The following is a 27603-nucleotide window of genomic DNA, read 5'->3' as shown; positions in this document are numbered from 1 at the left end:
ATTCACCTGAGGACCCCAAAGTGTGTGTGTGTGTGTGTGTGTGTGTGTGTGTGTGTGTGTGTGTGTGTGTGTGTATGAGTGAATGTCTGAACAGTTGGGGGAAGAGGGGCTTAAAGTGATAAGTCACTGATAGTATTATGTGAGTTAGAGTTGCTATGGATATGATGGGAGGATCCACTGTTCCCGTGACAATGAAATACAGTAAAGATGGAGAGAGCCAGAGAGAGAGAGAGAGTGAGGAGGGGGTGTAGAATATTTCCATCCAGCTATTCATTCTTCTTCTTTCTTCCTCTATTTTTTCCTTCTTTGCTCTACTTTTTTTGCCTCGAGCTTCCTATCTCAACCTTTCCCCTTTTATCTTGCACAATAATTCTTCCTCTTCACCGTCTTTTTTCCCCCTCTGAGCCCATCTGATTAGCTAACGGCTATTCTTGCTGTCCATCTTTTCCTCTGTCTTGCTGGTTTGGCAGTGTACTGGAACAATATCAGCCTTTTATTAACAGTGTTGTCCACTGCTGATGATGGACTATTGAGGCAACTACATAAAAGCACTCTTTAAAAACCGGCATTACATTTTTTCCCACTTTGTTGTTATACTTTACTGCTATGTAATTGTTACTTCAGAGGCCTTATGTATACATATGTAAGAATTTTCCTCATCACTGGATAGATGATGGAGAAAAATTTAAATTATTGTTATATCATTTGATAGTATTAGTGTTTTCTCTAAAATTAAAATTAAAATTAAAAGAGAAAAATGGTGAAAAAAAAAAGTCTTTTGAAGCGTTTTTTTAAGATCTGTAAATTCAATTTTAAAAATATCTGAACCTGCCCATATTGATCCCATGGATGTATTATAAGAGCTGGATACCAGACCAAGGATGGTGCCCATTCAGTCCAATAAGAACTTTCTCAAGTAAAGTTTTACAAATATAAAACTGGTTTAAAAATGTCATAATTGACCTTGTTTGCAGGTCAGGGTGTCCTGACAGCAGTTTTACAGACATCTCTTTTACAATGGTGGTCTTTTTGGGTCGCAGGAGGATGTTTTGTTGTAATATAGTGAGTGGCCACTTGGAAAAATTGGCCGGTGGCGACCTATCCAAATCTTGTAAGACATCCATGACTGATCCACCTCTACCTCCCATCTCTCTCTCTCTCTCTCTCTCTCTCTCTCTCTCTCTCTCCATACTGGCAGTGGGTCTCTCTCCCTCTCCTCTCCTGTTCATTTAAAAGAATGGTAAATGGCAGTAGGCCTCCAAAGAAGCCAGCATTATGTAAAGCAGCCACAGCGAGACAAACAGCACAGACGTTATCGCCTTGCAAGTCCGTGGCCCGCCCAGCTCGCCCCCAGCCACCGTTGGCCGCCGCCGGTACAGCAGTATGAAGACACACACTACGGCCAAGATGGTGAAAAGGGTGACGGAAAAGGCTAGGTTTCCTGGGTCCACCAAGAACTTCTTGCCCTTGGAGCGCCAGGCGACGGCAGCGATGGTCCATGCCACCCCGATGCCCAGGAAGACGTTGACAGCGTTGGACCCGGTGACATTGCCAATGGAGGCGTCAGCGTACTGGTCCTGGATGGCAGCGACTTTGCTGGCGAATGTGTCTAAATAAGACAGAAAAACATGTTCCATTTATTTTTAAGTTCATCTATGACTTATCAAAATTTTCTGATGTTTTTTTTTCGACCTCATTAGTATGATGCTGATTTTTTATGTTTTAAATGTACATAAAGAAAGTTCTTCAACCAGCTGAGCAAAAGTAATGTAAGAACATGAAAGTACACCATCAACCTCAGGTTACATCAAAACCATGAAATAATGTAAAGCAACAGTATGGAAATGAGACTTCTGAGGTTCACATTAGCCTCCAAGGAAACAACCTCAACACACACTATGGTACACAAAAACAGTATGCTGAGAAACATAAAAGCAAAGAAGTGAATAAAAGATTTGAGTGTCATAAGCAGATAGTACTGTAGGAACCGGTACGTTTAAAAGAAATCCATATTCATGGAAATAATGACACATTCATTGTCCGGCTGATAGAAACAGGGAGGGACGGGCAGGGAGGAACAGCACATACAGATAATTGACAGGAAAAAGCGAGGCAAGCATGGAAAATGAATGAGGGGAAGAGAGGTGACCTATTTTATGATTTTCTTACCAAACTTAAAGGAAAATTCTGTTTTTTAAACCTGGGTTGTATTCTCATAATTGTGGTCATTCTGACTGTTGGACATGCTAACTTTGAACTCAACACCTTTGAGATTTGCAAAACATGACTCAGGCAAAACATTGGAAACACTTGAAACTCACAGTAAACACTGAAAGTAGCTCCACAGGTTAGGTATTGTAGAAACTAGATTAGGAATATTTTCACAGGCAATTTGCTGGCTGGCCAAACAGCTGCATATACTGTGTGTGAGCATGCTAGATAAATAGCTGATAGTTGAGATTTGCCACATACAATACATTAAAAAAATCTAAGTGCAGTGGCTGGTTATAGAGTGGGGCATTATGAGGATAATTATGGGTCATTTCACTTTGATGACCACCATTATTTATTCAAACCAGAGTACACAGATGAAGAGCTAAATCAAATGGAGGATGAAATGCAAATAGTGGAGGCACAAATGCAGCAGATGACTATCCAGTAAGGCAACGTAACTCAATAAACTGATGGTATTTCTGCAGTCTCTGCTCTCCACAGCTGATTGAGGATAACAACTTAGCTGCAAAGAGTGGGACTTAGTTATGAAGATCTTGGAAAAATCTCAATGTGTCTATGGATGACAGCAATCCCGGTAGAGTAACTACAACAAATTTGCGGCTGGTCAACATTGCTCTTAAATGAGACTCATGTTATATATGAAACCATAAATATCCCCACAGATATATAGATAGTTTGCTAGTTGGGTAACCAAACAGCTAGTTGCCCTGTAGGCAGATCCTTATGCAGTTAGCAAAAATAGCTCATCCATGTGGTTGAACTCAAAAGCTTCTGCTGCTTGCAATGTTCTGCCAAAGTTATCTTAACCCATACTCAGGATAACCACAACTATGACAATATAATTCAGGTTGAAAAGGAAACGGAATTTTCCTTTAAGTTACATCCACTTTTTGTTTCTTTTTCATGTTTTTCATGCATATTCTGGAAAATAAACATAAATCCTCTTCTGTCCTCTGTGGTTGTATATTGGCATCAGCCTACTGTATGATAGAACAAATGTAATAAATGCTGTAAAATGCTGTAGGCGTACATAAGTGGAGCTCTTTGGTGCTGAGCATTTGAGGAGAAATTGGATGAAAAGCGGAGACTCTACAGCAGGGTTGGCAGGGAACACCAGGGAAACAGCTGCCAGTTATTGTACGCCTGTCTCGGCTTATTTCTATTTTTAGACCTGCTGGTCGAGATGAGTCTCAATTCTCATTTGAATGTCAGCGAGATTAGTTGAAATTCATATCCCAACATGAAAAATATCCCCCCAAACTTATTCGGGGATGAATTGCAATCCTGTTGGTGATAGACCACACAAAATAATTGAAAAGTTTGTGTGTGTTGACAGACATGAATCATGAAACTGTATATTACTGCCTTCACTCTGCAAACAATTGGAAACACAGAGGATCACACCCACATTTAGAAACTCATTGCATCACATATAGTACATTCACCAGATTTATCAGTATTTCTCTCACAGTTATAAAGGGTCAGTTCACCCAAATTACAAAGCAACATTCAGTACAATCTAGTGTTATCTATCTATCTTACATCAGGAACATTTCATGCATGAAAAACATTAACTGCTCCTAACAACAGCTACCAAAGCTTCAAGTCACCTGAGAATGAGACTGGTGGCAAATAAGCACTATGTCTTTAGCTACTGATGAGCTACAGCAGAATAATCTTCCACCAATGCAGATATCACACATTACATATACTATCTGGATTGCTCAGATGGTAACACATGAGCTATGTACTGTAAACCTCACAGAAACATTTAGCGCTTTATGACTCTCAAACCAAGCCTCCGATCAGCAGTTGTCCTCTTAATTGCCTGAATTGGGAAATCTGGTAAAGATTGGCCCGATAATCCTCAAGTGTGTCTCCGATGTAATAATGTAAAAATGCTCTCATAAATGTGGAGGAGGGCTGCGAGACAAGAGAGCAGATGAGTGTTTCTAACAAGTTTTAAGGAGACCCCAATCACACACACAGAAACACACGCACAAACAAGGGAGCACACACTCCCAGTGGAAGTTATAATGACCGGCAGCACGTTAACTTGTATCACCTCAGCAGTGCAAAAACACTATTTCACCCACACACACCTGGGTACCACAGCACACACAGGTCGGAATGATGGATGATACAATAGTGAAAACACAACATCCAATAAGAGGGGGGGGGGGGGGGAGAGAGAGAGAGAGGAGAAAGGTAACACCAAGTCAGAATAATAAATTGACCGGGATGGGGCACAAGAGCAAGGAGAATAGATAAGAGAGGTGGAAGAGAGTGTGTGAGGGAGGAGCAGATAGTCATACAGAGAAAGGGAGAGAAAACGTGAGGGAGAGTGAACGTGAGTGGAAAAGATAAAACAAAGCAGAATAAAAGATTCAGAAGGGGAAAACCAAAAAAAATGAAAAATAAGAATAGCCAGAAAATTAACACACACACTGATAATGGTTATCAAATCCGCGTTTACAGCTTCCAATTCCAATACACAACATTATATGACTGCCGAAGAAATTGATTCAAACACTAGTTTCCAAAGACCTCGCTGCAAGCCTTCAAAGTTACCGCCTGGAATGAGCAAAGGACCTATTTCTATAAATCATACAGAGGGGCAATATTAAAATGGCTGACGAGAGGAATGAGGAAGGGAATTGAATTAGAGCCCTGGGATGATGCGTCCCCTCCGGGCGGAGACAAGCAGAGGCTGAAGGCTGTGATGGAGCCAGAGTTTACAATTCAATTTTGATTTCCAGCCTGCTCACTGGGAGTGGCTGCTATTGAAATCTGATGGGGGAGAAAGGATCACACTTCCTCCTTTAATTTGTTTACTCAGTTATGGGTCTCATCTGGAATTTAGGGAAAACGCATCTTATTACATGTTTACTGCTGAATACGTCTGTCAAATTTAAAGTCAAATTGATTCAAATTCTCAGTTTAGGGCATAATTTAAATTGTTACTCATTTTTCAAAAGAAGATCAAACCATCTTTTAACATTTTTGTGGAAACAGTGGCTAAACGTCAAGCCTCTGATCTGCATTTCCCTTGGTGTGGGTTGAATGATGAAATGTGCCGTAAATTTCACATCACAATCTTTTAGGCTAAATCCTATAAACGTTGATACAAGAGCTTTTTTCTTGACCATTTAATTGGTTATGGTGATTTTATAGCATTATAATAATTTAGGACCCATTCTGCTGTCAAGTTTGTATTTCACTAACAAAGAGGATGTAAGCAAACAACTTTGTCTCCTCCTCCTAACAGTAACAGCAGTCATCTGTGTGCTGCACTTCAAATGTATTATTTATAGACAAAATTAGCATTACCAAAATTACCTTCAGGTTTGGTAATTTGCAATGCGTGAGCTACATACACATATTTGCATTTTCGCCCCATTTTGCATGTTCACTGTGGCAAACGTACTAAATGAACAGTACATTTAAAAGCTGCAATCCTTAGTGCCCCGTGTTAGTAGATCAGGTTCCACATTTTTTGGGGGGGTGATGTCAAGTTTGCACACGTAACCTTGTCAGTTGGAACCTAAAATTAATCTACTGGAGTACATTTTTGTAATTACAATTTTAACCAAAATGTTCTAATGGAATTTTTGAGTGTTATGGGAGGAAAGAAGTGTGTGAAATGGCAAACATAGAAAATAATCAGTCTACACACACACACCAGAACCCTCCCACTCTGCCTCACCTGGCACCGACGTGCCCAGCGCCACAAACACCACAGCTGTCACCGAGTCCTTCAGCCCTATCGTGCAGCCGAAGTGTGATGCCAGGTCACCGGTAACTGCTGTCAGGACGCCGATGAGTGATATGGACACGATGAAGCAGGCCCAGCCGTTCCAGTACTCTGTGGGCGGGACGAAGGCGAACAGAACCTTCCAAAAGACAGTGAGGAAGTGCATGATGTAGTCGAAGCAGGATGGCAGTCGCTCCTCGCCACTTTCTTCCTCATCATCGTCTCCTTCAGGTGGAATGAGTGATTGAAAGGAAGAGAAAGGTGAGTTAAAACAAATACAGTGTCTGCAAGTAAAGTAAAAGGAAACAGATAAACTGAGAGACATAACTTTAGATACTTGATTAAAGGAATTAATCAACATTTAGGAAATATACTATTTGCTTTCTTGGCAAGAGTTAGATGAGAGCTGTACACCACTCTAATATCTGTCCATCAAATATGAAGACTGAGCCAGGATGGTAAGCTTAAACCTGCAGTGCAGAAATTTTACATATAAATGAATGTCCATTACATTCAAGGTCTTGCCAAATGAGTGCTGAGTAAGCCTATCACGGCCACATAAATCTGTCTGTATTACACAGAATACAGAAATTTTAAACCAATATTCGAAATTCGATCGATATTCCTGTGATGGCCATTTGGCTGTTTATTGTTCACTTCTAGACTTTCCAAATGTTGTGGTACAGAATAGATCAAATTCTGATAGTGAAATAAATCATTTTGCAGCGGATGTGTGAAGTCAATGCAATGTATTCACCATTTTATAGCCGCAATAATAGGTTACAGCCAATGGTGTAATTGGGCATACTGGGATAAATCCAAATGGGCTGGTGAACCATTAAAAATACATTTTTGGGCCGATGGATCATCAAAATATATCAATTTTTACTGGCCCATGTGTGCATGACTGCGAGCTGCATTCCTGAATCAGCGCAATCACAGCAGAGCGCCTCCCTTTACTTTCACTGCCAGAAGGGGGAGACAAAGGTCCCACACTCCAGCTTTAACTTGGTATAGAGACTAGGAAAAGGGAGAGACAGCATGATATTTTGTCATTTGTACGTAATTTGAAATTCATATATATTTCATCATTTATAACATGTTAATTAGAGAGCTTTAGAGGTTCTTGCAAGCAGATTTTGTTACCAAAGACAGGTTAGCTGTTTCCCCTGTTTCCAGTCTTTAAGCAAAGCTAACTGACTTCTGGCTGTAACTCCATAGAAACATGAGAGTGGTATCAATCTTTTCATCTAACTTGCAGCAACAAAGCAAAACAGCATATTTCCAAACTGTCTACATTTATACAGCAGATCTTAAGAAAAATATATCCCGTTGTTATGTTAAATGAGATAAAATAGTATATATTGGGTATTTCAGATGTGAAATGATAGCGAAACATGACATGCACTACAAGAAAACTATGAATATATTAAAATTAATTCATGAAAAGATTCAAAATAAAATGCTGAGGTAAACTTTCAAGAAATGTAATTTGTGTGTGTGTGTGTGTGTGTGTGCGTGTATGCGTGGGTTTTTACCTGCGCTGACGGTAACGGCACTGACAAACTGCTCCCTCCAGCTGCTGCTTCCCACCACCAAGGCCAGGTTTGTCTTCTTGATCAACTTATCTACAGTACTCTACACACACACACACACACACACACACACACACACACACACACACACACACACACACACACACACACAAAGCCAACATGCAAGTGCATACAAACAAGGCAGAACAGGAAAGATATAACCCCAAGTTGTTAACCCACTTGCAGCCACACAGAAAGGGGAAAATGCTGATTTCAAGCCTTTCAATTAGTTACCATGTCACTAAGAAAAATGTGAAAAGTCAGTACTGCATAACACTGTAAACTCAAGGTACAGGATGTGCTAATTAATATATTGCTGTGAAATTGGTTGTGATGCCACGTTCGACTGATGCTCCCATGAAATCTAGGAAAAGCCTTCAGGCAAGCTTGGTTGAGTTTCCTGTTTAAAGCAGCAAGGATGGGGAATAATAGAAAATGTTGATGCAAAACACCTCGGAGCAGCTATGGAGCATTGCAACAGCAGTCATTATCATAACTCAGCTGGCAAGAGCTCTGTGAGGAGAAAATCTCACTCTCCAATCACTAAAAAGACGTCATAAAAAACACAAACTTCACTGTGCATCAGCAGTCTCTATAAGAAATATTGCAAATTAATCCCAATGTATGATGACAGTTGGGGGATTTATAAATCAGGATGTGATGGTGGACCCAGACACTATTACAACAGTTCAGTATGATACAGTAGACAGAAAAAGTGCATGCACAGGCAAAGTAAAGAATAAGAAAGATGTGTAACCTTTTTTTTAGCCCGCCAAATAAGCTCATCTACTGCTTTCTGCACATATCCACACACACACACACACACACAATGATGCAAATGAACAAATAAGTAAATGAAATGTGCAACAAATGTGAACAACATAATTGGTTATATTTTCAACACAAAAATCACAAATGAGAGGCGAAATCATGTGGAAATGAGCAAAAATGAAACCTTCACAAAGTGTTACATGATGTCAGTATGCAAAGTAATGAAAACCCAGCATGAGACCGACACTTCCAGCATGTTCTACATAATCTACAATGATTGAGGGCTGAATCGCAGACTGATCAAAATTAAAAATGCACGCCTTCCAACATAGAATATTTATGATAACGACTGAGCCAATCTATTTTTTTAATTGCTGGAGGAATGGTGCAGAGTTAACTTGAAGCTCAAGGTTGTGCTTTTTCGCTTTCAGGACTGTTTTGCGCAAAAACAAGAAGAAGGTTTGCTTTAAATAAATGATTTGTTGTCTTCTACGTGTCTGCTATCAGAATGACAAGCATCTCATTAGAGAGTCTATTACACGCGAACAAAATGAATGATTCATCCTCTGGAGTGATGCAGCCTTCACTTTAAGTCAGTTAACTCTATAATATTTATACTGATGTGCTGCTGAAGTCTTCTGAAACACCTCATGTACAACATTTAAGGGAAAATGTAGTCAAATTACACTCACATGCATACACACAAACACATTCCTGTTAATGATATGTAGATATACTACTGTATGAGCACAAACACACTTACCTTAAACTCGTAGGACTCTTCTATGACCACCTCTACTTGTGTGTGTTCACCCAGGCTAGGACAGCCCATTTTAGCCACTTCTTCTTCCTCTGCTCCCACCAGCGGTTTGTTCTCATTGGAATCACCTAGGAGACCGCAGGATGCCATGAATCAGTCAGCAGGCCAGTAGAATTGTTTTTTACAGCACCAATTCAAAGGAACCCACATATAGGAACTTATATATACAGCAAAAACATGTTCAAAGCAGGGCTACAGCTTCTGAGGTCATGTCTTGAGTATTATTGGGAAAGTGGATGATTGAATGCTAGAACTTTCTACCAACTATCAACTTACGTAAAACTCTGATGTGGAAACAGTCTGATCACTGACAGCATTAACTTTTATATTAAATGTAGGCCTCAGGTCCAGTATTTGATTTTATTTGATTTGATTTTATTATCAGCATATTCTCCTTAATTCTGTCTTGTATCCCAAGCCTCCGAGATCCCACTGTTTCACTTACATAACAAAACATAACATTTAACCAAACAACAAAACAATTACTCCAAATATTTATTGCGTAAGACATTATGAATAAGAAGCTGCAGTGCAATGACATTTCCTATATTGAATATGACATTGCATAACCATGTTTTTGTTGTTGTTGTTGTTGTTGTTTTTATTTTTGGTGCGCTTGATGGAAAAAGGTCACAGATGTCGTGATTCACCATCAAATGTTTTACAGGACCTGCTTTCTCTGCTTCCATGCACATGTCTTTAGTCACTTTATAAACACTACACAAAATACAAAATATGGCAGATATAAGTTGCATGATCTCAGTATTTTACATATATACAGCCCTGGTTCTATAGTGTTAAATGTAGAGTCTGAGAGCAGTTAGGTGTTACAGTAGCTGCAGTCAGACGTTGCCTCATCTCCTGGCATGCTGCTGATTTCAAAAATTCATTGCCAACCTCTCACACACTGACATAATGCTGCCTTCACTTATGAAATAGACTGTGTTGAATAACTGAGATCCTTTGCATTTCCACTGAGAAATGCTCGGAAACTGGACAGCATGAGGACATAAGTGTTTGAATACAAGAACATGTAACAAAAAATGTCCAGAGCGTATCTATTTGTCCCAAGAAAACAATGTTCTCCTATCACTTGCATTGTTATGTTACATAAACAAAATGGCACAAAGCAAATGATCTCTTAACCAGATTTTATAAAGCTATAAGCATTAGTCAGCTGCTTTTACACAACATTATTCTGTTGCCCATAACAAATTCCATAAAGTCTGATCCATCAGCGTTTGTGCGCCATCTGAAATCAAATCATGTAATTTATTTATGTCATTGGTTTTATTTTGTGTAACTGGGGTATCATTTCAGTGAGCATGTGCAAGCAGTGAAAGATCATAATATAAATGCTAATATTCAAACACTGATGTGCTGCATGGGAAATCCAAGCTATCAAGCATCCTATGTTATTACAAATATAAAGTAATTTAAATTTTCCCCCCATGAAACGACTTTTCTATCTCTCCATTACTATACGTTCTACTACACATCACACCATTAATTCATATGCGTCCCACATCTCTCGTCACACACAGTGACAGTCATTAATTGAGTCAGCTGTAATCAGTGTAGCTTCACCGTAATTGAAAAGCAGTGTACAGTATGTGATACAGTATGTGTGTGGCTGAGCATGTGTAAATGTCAATACACTCGCTATGTAGCAGTGTTATAAAACCAATTTCCTCTGTAACAAAACACGCCCTGGGCTGTTGGCTCCTCATGTCTGACATCTAGAGTGTGGACCCTCGCTCTACCAGGAAGAGTCTGTATGTGTGTAAGAGAGAGCGAGAGATAAAACACTCGACCGCCATGGAGGCTGGGGCTTCAATCCCCGCTGGTGCTGTTTCTAACTTGGCTGGCACTCCATCAAACACAACTGCCACTGCTTGCATGTGCTGTAGCAACGTGATGAAGGATATTGAGAACAACTTCTACTGGTTGGTTGGGACACCCGTACTGAAGGGATGCTTAAACCTCAAGGTGAAGGGTGGTGGATGGTGAAAACGTGTATCATTTCAACTTCAATCTATGTCATTTTGGGTTCTGGGAAAATTATGATGAGCATTTTGTAGACTGTTTATTGTTTCTTAGATAAGCCCCATCCCCCTATTGCCTTTTTGTGTGCCTTACAGTAGCCCAGAATGGACAAGCCAAACATGGTGTCAAAGGTTTGGGTTTTTTTTTTCTTAAGTTTTGTGTATAAGGGAATGGTGAGGGGAAGTGTATTTACTTGGCTGCCATGTGTAACCTCACTGCTCGATGCCACTAAATCCTACACAGTGGTTCTTTAAAGGGGCTTATAGCCCACTAAGGTGCATTTTTTGCCCCCTCTGTTCAACCTTTAAGTACATGGAGAAAAATAGCAAAACTCAAAAAAAAAAAAAGGAACAAGATATACGTGACTATCACTTAGTGGTGGTTTCAGCACCATGGACAGCGCTGATGTGTGTGTAGGGGTGCATGCTTTAAAAAAACAAAAGACAAGATTTCAAAAAAAGCTGTTGCTTTTTGTATCAGTGAATCTTATTTTATGGAAAAGAATTGCCTTCTCACAATTTTTAACAGGCCTCTCAGTCACCTCATCCTGGCACTGGGCTTTCCTTTTTGTTCTCGCAAAGCACATACACAGTTTATGACAACAGTGGCAGATTTATCCCTCTATCCAATCACTAATTGTTTTTATTTATTTTTTAGCAATGTGTCTGGCAAGCCAGAAAATCAAGCTCACGTTAGCTCAGTGAGTCAGTTGATAATGCTGACACTAGCTTAATTCGTCTTTTTCCAACTAACTTTTTGAAATTGAGCAACCTGTAAAAGGGTCTGAAATAAGCCCTTGATGGCTATATTGTGGTAAGGGCTTGAAGTTCATTAGCATCCTCGCCAACTGCTGATCCATGTAGAAGACATGAAAACAAAGATGCAAATGTTCTTGTCTTACAGTGTAAAGCTAGTTAGTCCTAGTGTAAGTAAGTGTAAGGCAAAACGTGAGATCAAATTAATTGATAATATAAATGATCATAAGCTGCAGTCCAACTTTTCTATATTGGGATGAATTCCTGTACATGTGTGAAAGAGCAAGATACATAAGATGAGACACACAATATGTCAAGTATTAGAAAATGTTTATAATAAGTGAAATGGCTGAAGAAAATGTATTCCAGATATCTTCACGTTATTTTCTTCTAATTTGTAAACTTTCAGCCCAGTGGAATTTATTTCAACAGAAATTACTTATTGACTTTGAGCATTGGGTTTCTTTAGCCTTGAGTCACTTGCTAGAGATTAGAAGTCAGCCTGCTCTAATGAGGTTTTCAAAACTAAGGCTTCAGACATTCTTGAAAAAATCCACTAAAGGTCTTAGATGTTTTAGATCCATGGATTTCAGAGTTCTTTTTGTCAAATGACAGGGCAGAACTGCCACAGAGAAGGGGGACGTGATCAAAATTGTCCATTAGGCAGGAATCAATTGCAAGTTGTGTTCAGTCTGCTCTTTTCTCTCTGTTAAAGTAACTGGCATATTTGTTACTATGACCCCAGTGTGTTCATGCAAATATGGAAGTTTTCAGCCTGTTTATTCATATGTTAAACCTATCTATGTGTTTGGTAATGAAATGGACCAAATACTGATCAGGGAGTCATTATTATTCCTGTTTTCCTGATTGTCTGATCTGTCTGTGTGATCTGACACAATGCAACAAAGAAGTTGTCATTTCAATACACCTCACAGCGCAAGCCTGCTGCTTCTTAACTCCTCTCCAAGTGGTTTAAAAGTAAAATGTTTCCTCAGTTTAGATTAGAGGGCTCCACACAATCAATGCAGGTCTCACCCTGTTTGAAAGTGATAGATGTGCAGGAGGTCTGAGACTGGGGGCGGTTAAATAAAGACTCTGCTCTGTCTGTCACTCTTTTCTTGTCCCTGTTCCCTGCTGTGGCTTTTTGATATTCTCTGTGGTCAACCACACACACACACACACACACACACACACACACACACACACACACACACACACACACATAAACACACAAAGTAGATGTGCAGGCAAACTCACCATGTTTCTGTCCTATTTCCAACAAGACAGGCTCCCCCAGCTCAATGATGAAGGTCTTGTTCTTCTCATACTCTTCGTCATCAATAATCTTCACCTCAATGATCTTCCTGTTGAAAAGAGAAGAGAAGGATGAGACTCTGAGAGTGTATTTAACATCATTAACCTTTTTAGCTTTATGATCTCAATCATAATAAGAGGGTGTTCACAGTGTGCATAAAAAAGTCCATTAAAGCTCAGTGTCACCCCATCACACAGCTGCATATGTAAGTACTGCTACATCGTACTCATTTCCACACAACTATCTGTATCACTAAAAACAAAAGATGAACGCAATTATGTTGAGGAGGCTATGCAAAGATGAAGACTGATGCCCGAGTTGAAGTTGCTCAGCAGGCAAGTGCAGTAGGCTGCTCACTTCCCCCTCAGGCTTCAGCTAAGAACATTTTTTCTCCAGCTGACAGTGATGCAATGTGCAGCACAGCCACAGTTGAGACATTTTCAATTAGGAGCACCCACGGGAGAGACCCAAAATGCAACGCACATAGTTTTGAGGGGACACATGCAGCAATTGGACTTTAACAACTAAATTGAAAAAATAAAAAAGTGGGCATATTCAAAAATAGCCATATGCAGCAGTGCTTTAGTAGACTAAGATCACTACATCTGAAATCCCTTTTTATTACATAGTGCACTCCATTCACTGTCTGCCATTTTATCTGACTATTCTGACTATTCTGACTATATACTTTAAACTACTTTATATAGTCTATCAAAGAAATCCTACAATGGAACAAAAAAAGTAGTATCCATGTCATGTACACTAGTTTCTGCTATAAACTGTGTAATATTGGCAATTTACTTTTGTTTGTTTGCATTTTCTTTTTGTATATACTTCCTTGTCATCATGTAATTTAATGCATCTTGTGCATGTAATATAAGCTACATAGGAATGACAACATTTTTTGTGAACCCAAGTAATATGATGTGGATGTGTCACCAAGAGATACAACACAATAAAAATTGGACAGAGACAGTGTAGAGTCAAACAGGAATTAATGGAAGAAAGTGATGTCAAGAGTATGTGTATGATATTATTATTATAAGAGCCACAAACTATCCAAATATGTTAAATGAACAAACATACTGGGGAACAAAAGAAACACCAGCTAATACTTAAGTTTGAAATGAAATGTGCTTGTAGTAGAAGTGACTAAATGCACATTGCATGTTCATCACTTCTGATGTTTTTTATGAAAATAGCATCAGTTTTTCTCAGAGTATATCATCTTCATCTCCACTAGCCATCTGTATCTGACAGGTCGAGAGGAAGAGAGAGCATTCACTTCCACCTGGTTGTGTCATCATATGCTTCACTATCAGCCATGTTGACTCTGAAGCTGCAAATAGGCTTTTCGGTTCAACAGAGAAGAACAGGAGGGAGAAAGGAGGGATGCGAGATGGGAGTGATGGAGATGTGGAGAAGTGGAAGTGTGTTGTTTTTCATTGGTGAGCTGTCACGGCAACAGTGGGTAAAACTGGCTGGATTTGACTATTTACAGTAGTGTGTCAGCCTGAGTGGCCGATGCTCAACAACAGTTGGAAACTATATGAAAATATTGTTGAGTTGGATGTGAAGCAGAAGAGGAAGGATCTACTTTTTTGGCCTTATTATGCCTTGTTATTTTCACACTAAATTGCTTCCATTAAAATAAACTGAACAAAAATATGGCAGTGGTGGAGGGAGATGAAAGAAAGAAAGAAAGACAGAAAGAAAGAAAGAAAGAAAAAAATAAAGGTTTGGTGTATGAGTAATGTATAGACCCTGCTGAGATGAAGGGTTACAGTACAATACACACTGAGTTCACACACACACACACACACACACACACACACACACACACATACACACACACACACACACACACACACACACACACACAGACGTACAGCTGACAAGCCCTTAATGCTACTCATGTTGTACATTATACTAATGACGTAGATTGCTGTTAGTACAAACAGACAGCCAGCCACCCCCACATACAGTACAATCATGCTTCACATGAGATACATACACACACACACACACACACACACACACACACACACACACACACACACACACACACACGCACACACATAATTCAGTCCAGTGTACATAACCATGATATACATCAAACAATTATGTTCCCAGTAAACACTTGGGGGATTTATAAACATATGGATGCACTAATCTAGTCAATTAATGCACAGAGAAAACACTCACACTCACACTCACACACACACACACACACACGCACACACACACACACACACAAACACACACACACACACACACACATACGTTGACTGTAGTGCTTTCATTATTCATAGTTGGTGCTGGTTGTAGCACCACTCCCATCTCTCTCCGTCTCTATCCTCATGCCTTGTCCATCCTTTTTTAGCCTCCTCTTCACTTCTTTCCCTCTCTTACTGATTTTTTCCCACCGCCTCTAATCACATCAACCAAATTCTTTCGTACTGTTTTTTTATTTGTTCTCAAATTACTATTTCATTAAACCATTTGTTTCTCACAGGAGACTGGAATCAATCCCAGTATCAGTCTTCAATTATGCTTGTGAATATACTGTATCTGTAATTGAATTAATTGTTAAGGATTGAGCCTTTAAAACCCTCCATGATCGTTTATGTAGTTCAAACAGGGAGCGCTGGGAAAACTGTTCATCTGCAATGCTTTTGTGTGCTTGTGCCAGAGAATTGAGAGTCAGCAATTAGAAGATTCTTCTATATTGGGTTCCAATAGCCTATTGTGTCAGTATGAAATGAGGGCACTCACAAAACTAGAAAAATGTAAAGGATGGCACAAGCCCAAGATATATTTCCATTGTGGTGCTTGATGTTAAAACAGCAATGATGCCAGAGTACTAGGGACTAGATGACATAACAAAAAAACAACACAATAGATACCTTATAATACATCGTCAGTTAGAAATTCACTGGAAGAAAGCAGAGGACCAAGCTACTGGCAGACTGACATTTTAATGAATGATGGAGTTTTAAGCTTCTTTTTAAAATTGTGGTGGTCACTTATTTCTGATGAAGCTGCCAACATGTGCTCTTGGATTCAACAATAATGATAATTCCTACCAGATGAAGTCCCCAGCACTGAATGAGGAACTATTTCATTGTGAATTTGCACTCTTAACTTTCCTTAATATTTCACCCGTAATGCATCTTTTTTTCTATTGAATGGATGGTGTTACTACTCTACAGAATATGCAACACACTACTTCATTCTTTACTTCTACTACTTCTCTCTCTCTCTCTCTCTCTCTCTCTCTCTCTCTCTCTCTCTCTCTCTCTCTCTCTCTCTCTCTCTCTCTCTCTCTCTCTCTCTCTCTCTCTCTCTCTCTCTCTCTCCCTCTCTCCGTCTCGCCTTCTCTTTATATTTCTACCTTGTTACTTTTTGACACCTGTTCCCCAGGAAGTTCCTCTGTCAGACAGTAGCCTCAATGCCCCGGTCTGTCAATAGACTGTCACAGAACACAGACTCACAGAAACCAAGTTCAGTGAACACAGAACTTGTGCTGCCAGAAATAGAGACTGAGAGACAGAGGGAAAAAAGGTCAACAAACGGTATTGTTGATTGAAAAGCCCCAAACAGAATCAAGATGACTGTAAATCAATTTTATGGATAAGTTTTATGTCGCTGCAGTGTGTGTGTGTGTGTGTGTGTGTGTGTGTGTGTGTGTGTGTGTGTGTGTATTTGTGGCTCTAAACTTGTTTTCAAAGTAAATGATTGAGTGACAGTTTGATTTGATTAGCTGAGACCTGGTAGCATTACTTAATGGACACGACCTCCCTTTATATCTCTGTCTCCATCTCTTTCCATTTTCCTCTGGCCCCAGTTTTACTTTTGATTTACAAGCACTGGACGCCCTGTGCTTGAGTGTGTGTGCATATGTCTGTTTTCCAGCAATGAAAGACTGCCTTCTATATTTTTGTGTGTGTGTGTGTGTGTGTGTATCTTTGCAACAAACAACTCATTTTCTTGAGTGAGGTTGATTTATACACACACTCCTGTTTTACCGTTTCTGCTTTTGGTGGACGCTCTAAATCTCTCTTTCTGCTGCAACACAATAAAACTCAGACAGTAAAAATGTTATAGTTTAAAATGTGGAAGTTGAACAACAATGCAAGCCACAAGGCCGCTGCAATCCTAAATCCTAAAGTAGCTTGAACTACTTCCTTAAGACTAATGGAAAGGGAGAGGCGGAGGAAGACATTTATCTTGACAAGTCTTTTAATGAGCAGCACTGCACTGTAGAGCAACAACAAAATCAACAACACAGGATTAAAGGATTAGATGTACACTTGCAAAATTTCCAGTGTCACAATCCCAGGAAGGTTGGATTAAGTTCTTTCTTTCTTCAAGTGAGTACCTCTATGTACACTGTTGTTTTGGCCCAAACTTGAGTAAGGTTGCTGTGTTCACACCTGCCCAAAGTGACCTCATCAATGGGGGAAAATGACCCAGACACTAAATCATCTAATGTGCCTTGATCTCATAAGAGCGTAAATACATCCAAGAATCATTCAAGGCAGACTGAAAGGTGTTGGACAGATTGAAATGATGCCCCAGTTTTTAAATTTGGGAACAAAAAGATGTGACGCTGATATAAGACTTCATTAGATAGTTTGCTGGGGTGTAAATTTGTCACTGTATATGTGGTTAAAATTGCTGACAGGTGCTGAATGGTTACTGTGCATGCCACATAATCAGTGTCCCTGATTTGATTCAAGCCAGGTACCTTTGCTCCATGTCTACCACTTCACTATGACTGTCAAATACAGGTGGAAATGCCAATAAATAATCTAAAAATAATCTAGTTGTGTCATGGATTCCACAATTACTCTGCAGGAAGTTTGTTATCAGCTGGTTCAGTTTTGTGTGGGGATGCACAGATCCGATAAGATGGATTTGTATCAGTGGCGATACAGATCTGCAGTAAACATATACTTTTAGTCAGTGTCATTACAAAGCTGTGTCATACACACATGAGCAACGTTCAGAATCAGGAACAGTAATCTCTTTGTGTGTTTACTTCTGGGCTCTGGGGGCAGTTTGGTTTAAGATGTTTGGTGTCGTAGCAGACATTTAACTTCTCTTATAAATAGCCACTGCTTAATTGCAAAAATTAGCAGTCTGGTCTTGGTGCTTCCCTCGGATAAGTATGAATGCCTATTTTCTCAGTCTACTCGCCTTTAAATGCCTGGTTCTCACTGTCCAATTTGTATCTGCCAGCATTGGCTGTTTCAATCTGAGCTGAACCTCCAACTACAAGCTTGCTAAATGCAGCTACTCACAGCTAAAACATGACAGCTGATCTCTCTTTCTCGCAATTAAGTTGCATTTTAGTTCGAATTACATTTCCCTTCTATTTAAATAAAGGATAATACAGGTTGTATATAAATTGAATGTACTTCCAACTACAGGCTGCAACATAAATAGCTTGTTTGAACTTTGACCTATTTGGTTAATTGATAATCTAAGAATGGAGGCTTTCTGTTAAAATTACCAAAATGTTAATGTATCAATGTTAACTATCAGCAATGACTGACTATCAGCAGAAAGGTAAAAACATAGAGCACAACTGCATGCAATAAAGTGACAAGACTTGGTCTGAATCTTTCTCTCTTTGTCACACACACACACACACACACACACACACACACACACACACACACACACACACACACACACACACACACACACTCACACACTTCAACACAAGCAGGCAGATTGAAAAAAAAATCCTGTGTTCAGCTTTTCTGGTCTGAGTGGAGGCAACACAAACAAAACAGTTTGAGACAGGCCAACAGAGACAGCGAGATAAAAAGCTCTTAAGGGGAAAGATATTACCCCTCTTAATGATATCGCCGAAACGCATAATGAGAAAGCGCACAAAACACACACTCTCTCCCGTCTCTCCCACATACACACTCGTGGATAAGTGGTCTCTAGCTGTGGTGAGTAATAAAGTTGCATCTCTGGTGTGTGTGGGCAGACAGAGATGGATAGGTGCATAACATGATTTGAAGAGGGACGGAGGAAAATGTGGAAGGAGAGGCTGTGATGCAGGAGAGGTAAAGCTGAGAAGATGCTAAAATGAGTGTGTGAGTAAGGTGAGGGGGAAAAAGCAGTTGAACTGAGTGTTGGAGCTGGTGTTTGTTCACATGGGAGCAGCTGCCTATTATGCTACTTTTGGAAATACTTGGCTCAAAAAGTTTAGAAGTCAGATCCATCCACAAAATGATTCAGGTCGCCAATGAACATTTAAAGAGGGAAGAAATACATTTGAGGAGAGATGTTAAGCTGGAATCAAATATTAAGCTTGGGTCATGATTTGCACTTGATATATGGCCACATGAAAATCACATTATGGTTATTTTCCATAATGAGCAACCCCATCTGCTGAGGAGAGACTATGAGATGATGTGGTTGAAAGCTTGTACAAAAGTGCTTTTTTTCATTTCATTTCTGTCAAATTAAAGACAGATGATTATGCACTACTGTTAATCATTCAACTGATAGGCAGCATTACTTTACAATGCATGATTAAACTGCCATGTAAATAGAGTTTTTGTCACTTTATACCTCTAAGATAAAGGAACATATAAAGGTTGCTTGTAACTGGGGGTATAAATGTTTATTTCCTATCATTATGTAACAAAAAATAGCTGATACAACAAAATAATAAATGCAATCTCTCACAGTACATCAGGCATTAGGTCACAGAAAAATGACTGCTGTAACTTTACAGGTTGGAAGCCCACTCTTATTTTCTGTTAGTGGTTATTTGCTATTTTACTGGTTCTGTGTTGAATTTTTTTTTTATGGACACATTTGTGGTGTGTGAGCTCGGTAGATAAGCCCCAGCAAACCAGAATGTACAAGTGATTGGTATCGCACAACAACTACAACAACTTTAATCCAATTCCTGCACCTGAGGCGTCAGTGGTCCATCACATCACCTTGATGGGGAAGTAAATCCAACTTCAGTCCTCTACAGACCCAAAAATGAGAGCTGATAGAACATAAGCCCATTCTATACTTTCTAAACTACTCCCTCCAGAAAAGAGAGATGATAGAGGATGGAGGGGTGGTAGATTCTGAAACACTTACAGGCGGTACAGTATGGAGGATGTATGGTTGGCATGGAAACCATGGACACAGGAAGACATGAAATGGAGTATAGCATACACACAGTGCATGCTCTCGTACGCACACACACACACACGTGCACAAGCGTACGTGCTAATGCTCTGGTATCTGCATTAAATTGCGCAGGATTAAGCAACGTCACAAAGCACCATAATGCTACATTACCACACACACACATACACAAACACACACACACATGCGCACACAAATCTGCATGATGCACTGTAATCCAGAGGAGCTACTCTTATCCTCTGGGAGTAAGAGGAGAGGATGTAGGAGAAGGATGAGGATGAAGGAGGAAAAGACAGAAGAAGAGACTCAGAGAGGCAGAAGAAATAAGAAGAAGCACAAAAACGGCATGGATTAAGAAGGAAGAATGGGATAAAAAGAAGGAGGAAGGGTAGAAAGAGAAAAGAGAAGGGGGTGTGGAAGGGAGGAGAATAAAGGTAATTAGAAAAACAAAGAGAGGGATTGTTGAGAAAACAACATCTTAAGGAAATAGATAAAGAAGATACTTCCATGGTGGAAATGTAGAAGGATGATTTTGGTGAGAAACTGGAAGGCCGACGAGAAGAGATGAAAGACTGGGCTCAATTCAGAGGGAGGGAGGAAGCTTCTGACGAGGTTTGATCTCAAACGGCGCCCACATGAGGGGCCTGCACTACAACTTCTCCCACCGGGTTAAAAGTAGAGCGGATCAGATCGGAGCTGACACACACATACATGTACAAGCATGCAGAGTGGCAGCGGCGTACTGCACAGTCTGCACAGTTGCATGTGAGGGCACGCGAAGATGCTTTTTATTTCTCCCCTGATCATCATCTATCTCCCCCGCAATGCTCTCGCCCTCCGTCTCAATTCAAATTCACTATGCTTCATTTGCATGTATGGGTTTAGACATTGGAGAAAGCCTACGACTCTACATTGGATTTACATGGGAGGGTGTAATCTGTAAATGTGTTATTTCTGTTACAATTTTGCACAATATATTCCTCTGATATCTTTACATTTTGAGTAGAAGAGTAAGAAGTGCTGCTCCTCTTTTCTCTTTTTATGTGTCCTAATTGCCAATGTTTGCATAACCCCCCCATCTCTCTTACGTGTGTGATGTGTTACTTGGAGAGGGTCTCACAAGGACAAGGCTGCACTTAACACTTTACAAGGGGGAGTAGAAGAAGAAATGCGACACAGGAAGAGATGAATTAGAGAAGGAGACATCATTAAATTTGAAAGGAAGTAAGAAAAACGAAGGAAAGGAAATGAATTGGTATCCGTTGTGCATGCTTGTGAATCAGCTCTACAGTATAACACATTTACAGCAATGTACACTTCATTAGCACCTTTTGCTGAATTTGATTCACACTGTCAGGACTGAGGGCTTCACTGAATAATTGAGGCTCATGAGTTCAATCATATGAAATGGACGGTTATGCCATCACCCCATACCACACACACACAGACCCACACACACACACACACATTCAGCTGTCTCTCCCTCCCTCCTAATTTGCACCCATTCAGAAAATGATGAAAGAATTCAACGAGATCGGACACAGAGGAAGCACATAGTTCTCCCACAAAAAGAAATGGCCTGACCTCATGAGAGCGCATGAGTGTGTGAGTCAGCTGAGAGTTTTCTGATGTGGCTCACTCATCATGGGTCAGAGGTTTTCCCAAACACTTTCACTTTATGTAATAGTTTACGTAACAGCTTGTGTTACCGGCCATTTTGCATCTTTCTAAGCAAGCGTTCCAGGCACAGCTCAGTCCTGGGAAATGGAACGATGTGAGGAAAAGATGAGGATATGTCACCTCAACGAGCTTGTTAAAGTAATTATTATTCATACATAAGAACAGTGCTTCTTTTAGCCCTTCAGGCATGAGACTCTGGCGGGTGTTAGTTTGTGAAAAGTGACAATATATTTAAGATGCTTCACAGACAGAATCACCTCTGTGCTGGTAAAACAAAAAGTTAATTGGCTTTGCAGATGCAGTACAATCAGAGAGAAAGATCTTTTTCTGTTTTCTGATGTTTTTCTCATCATTTTCTCAATTTTCACATCAACAAGGAACTGTGACAGTTTGCCTGCTGGTGACATAAATCAGAAAATTGGATTTTTAAGGACACATTTTTGGACTTTAATGAGCGTATAAAACCAGGACTTGTAAACAGCTGCATACAGTAGATCACATCAATCCAAGACTCTTTAACTTGACAGACTTACAGCTTGAAGCTGTCATTAGGGGGTCGCTATGGTGATGAAGATGCATAATGGCCACCCTGTTCTCCCGCTGTTCTGTTTCAGAAAATGTAGTCAAATGTTGCGACTGGCAGTTCTGCTCTCTCCCTTCCCTTTTACCAGTGTTTAATTAAACATTAAACAAGAAGAGTTGCATGGATGGATGGATGGATGGATGGATGGATGGATGGATGCACACATAGGTAGAGGGATGCAAATGAGTGTGGGATGAGAAAAAAAGGGGGAAATTTAGAAATAAGAATTAAAGAAACAAAAAATAAATATAGGGATGAAGGATGGATCGGTCAACAGGGACCAACAGATGGAGAGATTAAAGCCAAAAAGAAAGATGCAGCAGTCAAAATGCACGGTGGGAAAGATAGAAAAGGACGTTTGCAATAAGCTGAAAGGACGGAGAGAAGGGCGAGAAATGAGACAGATACAAAGACGCAGATAAATTGCCAGACAAGCAGACATTACTTCATCTTAATTTCTCCTTAATCACTCTGCATCTTTATCCTCAATGGAAAAATGATGAAACGTTGAACACAAACAGACAAAAAGAGATAAATGAACGACAAACACTTGTCCTTCCTCCTCCTTTTTCTGTTGTCATCCCTTTTTCTTTCACCCCCCCCCTCCTCCTCTCTCTGTATCTCTCCCATCTCGTCTGTTCTCATGTATGTTTTAATGCCTCTCATCATATATTAATGCTCTGGTCAAATAGGGGGCTGCCATGGAGAAGCAAGCTGTTTGAAGGAGTGACATAACACGCTAAAGCACACTAACACAGTTTCACTTGCATCCATGTTTGTTTGTTTGTTTTTTGGATTCAAAATGTTGCTATAAATTTAATTACAGTAACACATAACATACAGTTTTCCACCTTCTGTATCAGTTTACTCCAGTCTTTTATTACAGACATATGTTAATACTGAACCATCCATTCCTACTCTGTTTTTTATGGCTGCATCATTTTAATAATGACACCATGCCCAGGTTAACATCCTGGACACACAGCAAATGAGCTGTTAACCCCTCGTTCCCCCGTGCTTTCTGCAGCTCTACAGATTATTTTACACTGGAAACATAGCTGGTCTCAGGTTTCCTGTGTGATTATTTGATTAAAATGGGGCTGTGTGAGATCTTAAATTAATTCGATTTTTTGTCTTTGCTTAATGTGCATAATGTCTAATTAGTGAATATTATTACAATATGCAAAAAAAAAGGGTTTATTAAGTTAATTTTTTTAGCTAATTTTTTAAGTTATTTTTAGTCAAAAACTAACTAGTAAAAAGTATTGCAGGGTAGTTAGCTATTTTAGCTGTTTTGAGTTATAACACTCACTTTAACTGTGAAGTTTAGTAGTCACACTATATGTGCACATGCTGCAGTTTACGGGAGTATTCTGACTCCAAGTGGCTATCGTAGCTGGCTCTGGCTATCTTGTGAATTTATCGGTTGCATCTATGAGAAGGACAAACTGAAAATAACTCTGCACACTCGTCTGCACTCTCAATTTATTTGTTTGTCTTTTTGATGAAGTATCATCTTTGGTTGCAAGCAGTGGAAGTCAACTGAACAGGTTCCAGCTACAGATTTTGTCCCCACCTGCCAGATTTGTAATTTTAACCTATAAAAAATATGTAAGCACATAAAAAATATGATGTTTAAAGCCTGCATTGACTGCACATGGCCAAACAAAAATCAGTCTTTCCAAGACCTCAAGATTGTGAAATAAACTGTAGCCACCTTTAGGTTTTTATCATGTACTGTAGGTTAATATTATGCTTAGAGTGGCCACAGATATTTTCAATTCTGATTGGTTGGCATGTGTGGATTGAATTATAATAGTTGAACTGTGTAACTGGACACCTATAGTTTAGGATTTCTTCTAAATTAATGGACCAGTATTGCAAGCTTAATTTCAAACAGTTTTGATAGTTGAGGTAATTTGATCATCCAAATCAACTAACTGCAGGAGATGGACAGAGAGGCTTTTTTAAAAGTAGCTACTTCAGTTACAGTGATACAGCTGCAGGGGAAAGCAGAGAGATGTGATACTGTAATAAAGACATGTAGAGACATCTGACATTCAGGAAACATATTTCATGATAGTTCAATCATACAAGCAAGATTTTAAGTGTTATATTATATAAGCATATTTCCATTTGACTGCATATGGCATTTGATTTGCATGAGGTCATGGTATAGCCTTGTATGTTCAATGACTGTAATGGATTTTGTCATGCATTGGAGTCATGGGACTGAATTTTTTCATCAAATAAGAACAAACCATTTGACACACAGTAAGCCTGCAGCTTTCAAGGCCTCTAGAGTTCAGAGGCCTTGGGGTCGTTGTCCTATTTGCATGGTTGGATCAGCCTTCACCGTGGCTAGAACTCAATATACAGCTCTGCGGCTGTGAAAAGGATTTGCCTCATAGTGTGAGCTTGTGATGAACCAACCACTGGTGAAAGGCTGCTTGTTAAAAAGTTAGTAGCTGGAAAATGAAGGCAGTCAGTGATGGTCCTCACAAAAATATATAGGTATGTGAAAGCACAGTGCTGTGTGTGCTTGTAATGGGACCTTGGTTTGACTGACTGGCATTAGTGGCTCAAGGTGAGGGCCTTTAAGCAGTGGGATATATATAATCGCCATGCCAACCGCTGCCAACCTAGCAATGCGGCTGCCTGCCAAAGGCTCAAACACATAAACACACTCTCTCTGCCCCAGGCAAAGGAAAATGATCACTTCTCTCTTTCCTTCCCCTCCTTCACTCCCTCCTCTCATCCCTCTATTCACCACCCAGAGTGCCAACAGTTGGCCTTACCAAATATGAGCCATTTTCCCCATTCATTCTTCCTTCGTCTGTTCCTCCTGTCCTATTTGTTTTTCTTCTTTCCCTCGAGCCATTATTTGCTCTCATTCTCCCTGTTCCCCCACCTCCACCTGCCCTTTCCTCTCCCCCTTGTCTTTTCTACCAGCGATTCATCCGTCTGCCTTTACCCCCCAAACTCTGTCTCTCTGTCTTTCTGCTTCACCCCCTTACCCACACACACACACACACACACACACACACACACACACTCCGTTCATCCGTCTTTCTCCCTCTGTGCTGTGCTCTCATTTACTGCCTCTCCCTGAACCTATTCATCTTCCTCTGACACCTTCACTCTCCTCCTGTGTCCCCTCCGTCTGTCGATCCATCTTTTATCAATCACTCACAATACCGGCATAAGTGTTTAGAACCTGGAGGTTGTGAGTTTGGTTTTTTTTTTAATCATTGACCATCAGGGGGAATTTAGAGTGAGGAGAGTGACTGAACCACAAATTGTATTACTTTATATCAAATTGTACTGTAACTATCACAAGATCACTCTTAAAGGAATAGTTCTTTTAGTCCCTTTTGGGGAATAAACTTATCTGTTTCTGACAGTGAGATGAGAAGATCGATGTCAGTGTCATGTCTGTGTGTTAAGTAGAGAACTGGAGTTGGATCCTGTATATCTTAGCTTAGAATGGAAGCAGTGGATAAAACCTATTGCCTCGCCCCAAAGTGAAAAATAAAACTATATTATTGGCACACTGCATCTTGTTTAACCTGCACAGAAACAGAGATGTAAAAAATATGCCTGTGATTTTAGGAAGTTAATAACTTGATGTTGCTGTTTGGTGCTGAGCAGGTAGTGTACAGTGGGTTCACACTACACAGTACTAATAAAATAAATGATCTAATTGAAGTTGGTTTGTCAGTTTGAAGCCCAGAGTTGCTACTTTAGCTTGGTGCCATATTTTACGTTTCTGTTCTATCCTGAAAACCAGCTTCCTGCCAACACTGAGCGTTGCATGACTGCTCGGCCCAGAAGAGCAGGAAGTGAGCAAACTTTCAATCACAGCTAATAATTAATGCTCACAGGGTAGACGCGAAAGCCTTCAAATCTCGTTAATGGAGAAATCATTTCCAATATACCCACCAGCACAGTTATCAGAGGGCCTGAATTGAACAATTGAGACCATAATGACTATAGAATTTCTAGAGAGAAGCTGACTCTGTTTCAATAAGAGTTTGTTTGGAGTCAGCATCCAGCATCCAGCAGCTGTCAGTGGCTTTGCACTTCCACTACTACTTCCATATTGGCTTCAGCCGTAGTTTCTTCCTCCCTGCTTGTACCTCCATCAATCAGCTTGTCACCTCTATCCTGTCTTTAACTCTATCACCTCCCCTGTTTTTGAATCACTCTCTTTTTTACTGCCTCTACAATATTTCTTCCCTCTGAGCCTCCTCATTTCTGTACGCACTTAGATAAATCTGTGCGCTCTCAGGAGCACCATGCATGACATTTTTAAAAGCATTCTCTTCTCTTTTGTTTGTTTATGTTTTCTCTCCTCTCCACATGTGTAATCGCTCTCTCCAAGTTTACCCTTCACCTCCTATTCCTCATTTTATTTGTATTTACAGACCACTAAAAACCGAAAGTCATCTCTATAGTATAAGCTACTGGCAATTCATTTATAGCAGGCTGAAGAAGTCAATAATTACAAGCCATGGAGTACACTAATAACGGCTAATAAAAGATGCTGTTGTCTGTCTGTGTGTGTGTGTGTGTGTGTGTGTGTGTGTGTGTGTGTGTGTGTGTGTGTGTGTGTGTGTCTATTGAAAGTCTGGCCTATGCTGACCTTTAAAAAGTGTATAATTTAGGTAATCCCACTTTCTTTCCAACACACACACGCACATGAAAGAAAAAAATAGGAACTCTGGGGAATTTAAAGGAAAGAGGGAGGCAGGAGAGGGATGATAAAGTGAATGGTGATAAAGATGGAGGGCAAAGGATGAAGCGATGAGAAGGAGCGATGCAGCGAAGGAGAGCGCAGAAGAGGTGAGAAGGAACGGATGGGCGAACAATA

The 27603-nt window shown here is 40.0% G+C and overlaps 1 protein-coding gene across 1 annotated transcript in view; it reads right to left on the bottom strand.

The window, feature by feature from the left end:
* Positions 1–1229: 1229 nt before the first annotated feature.
* slc8a4b (solute carrier family 8 member 4b) overlaps positions 1230–27603 on the bottom strand; it is a 49205-nt gene continuing 22831 nt past the window's right edge. Inside the window, exons 11-15 of the mRNA XM_053342916.1 lie at positions 13234–13340; positions 9119–9243; positions 7528–7627; positions 5942–6214; positions 1230–1609 (exon numbers count right to left, since the gene is read on the bottom strand). Coding sequence (XP_053198891.1) covers positions 1230–1609; positions 5942–6214; positions 7528–7627; positions 9119–9243; positions 13234–13340 — 985 coding nt within the window. The remainder of the gene's footprint in view (positions 1610–5941; positions 6215–7527; positions 7628–9118; positions 9244–13233; positions 13341–27603) is intronic.

The sequence above is a fragment of the Scomber japonicus genome, chromosome 22, assembly GCF_027409825.1.
Source record: "Scomber japonicus isolate fScoJap1 chromosome 22, fScoJap1.pri, whole genome shotgun sequence".
NCBI lineage: Eukaryota > Metazoa > Chordata > Actinopteri > Scombriformes > Scombridae > Scomber > Scomber japonicus.
Note: the sequence above shows the minus strand (reverse complement) of the source record. Positions and strands in the feature narration are given on the sequence as shown.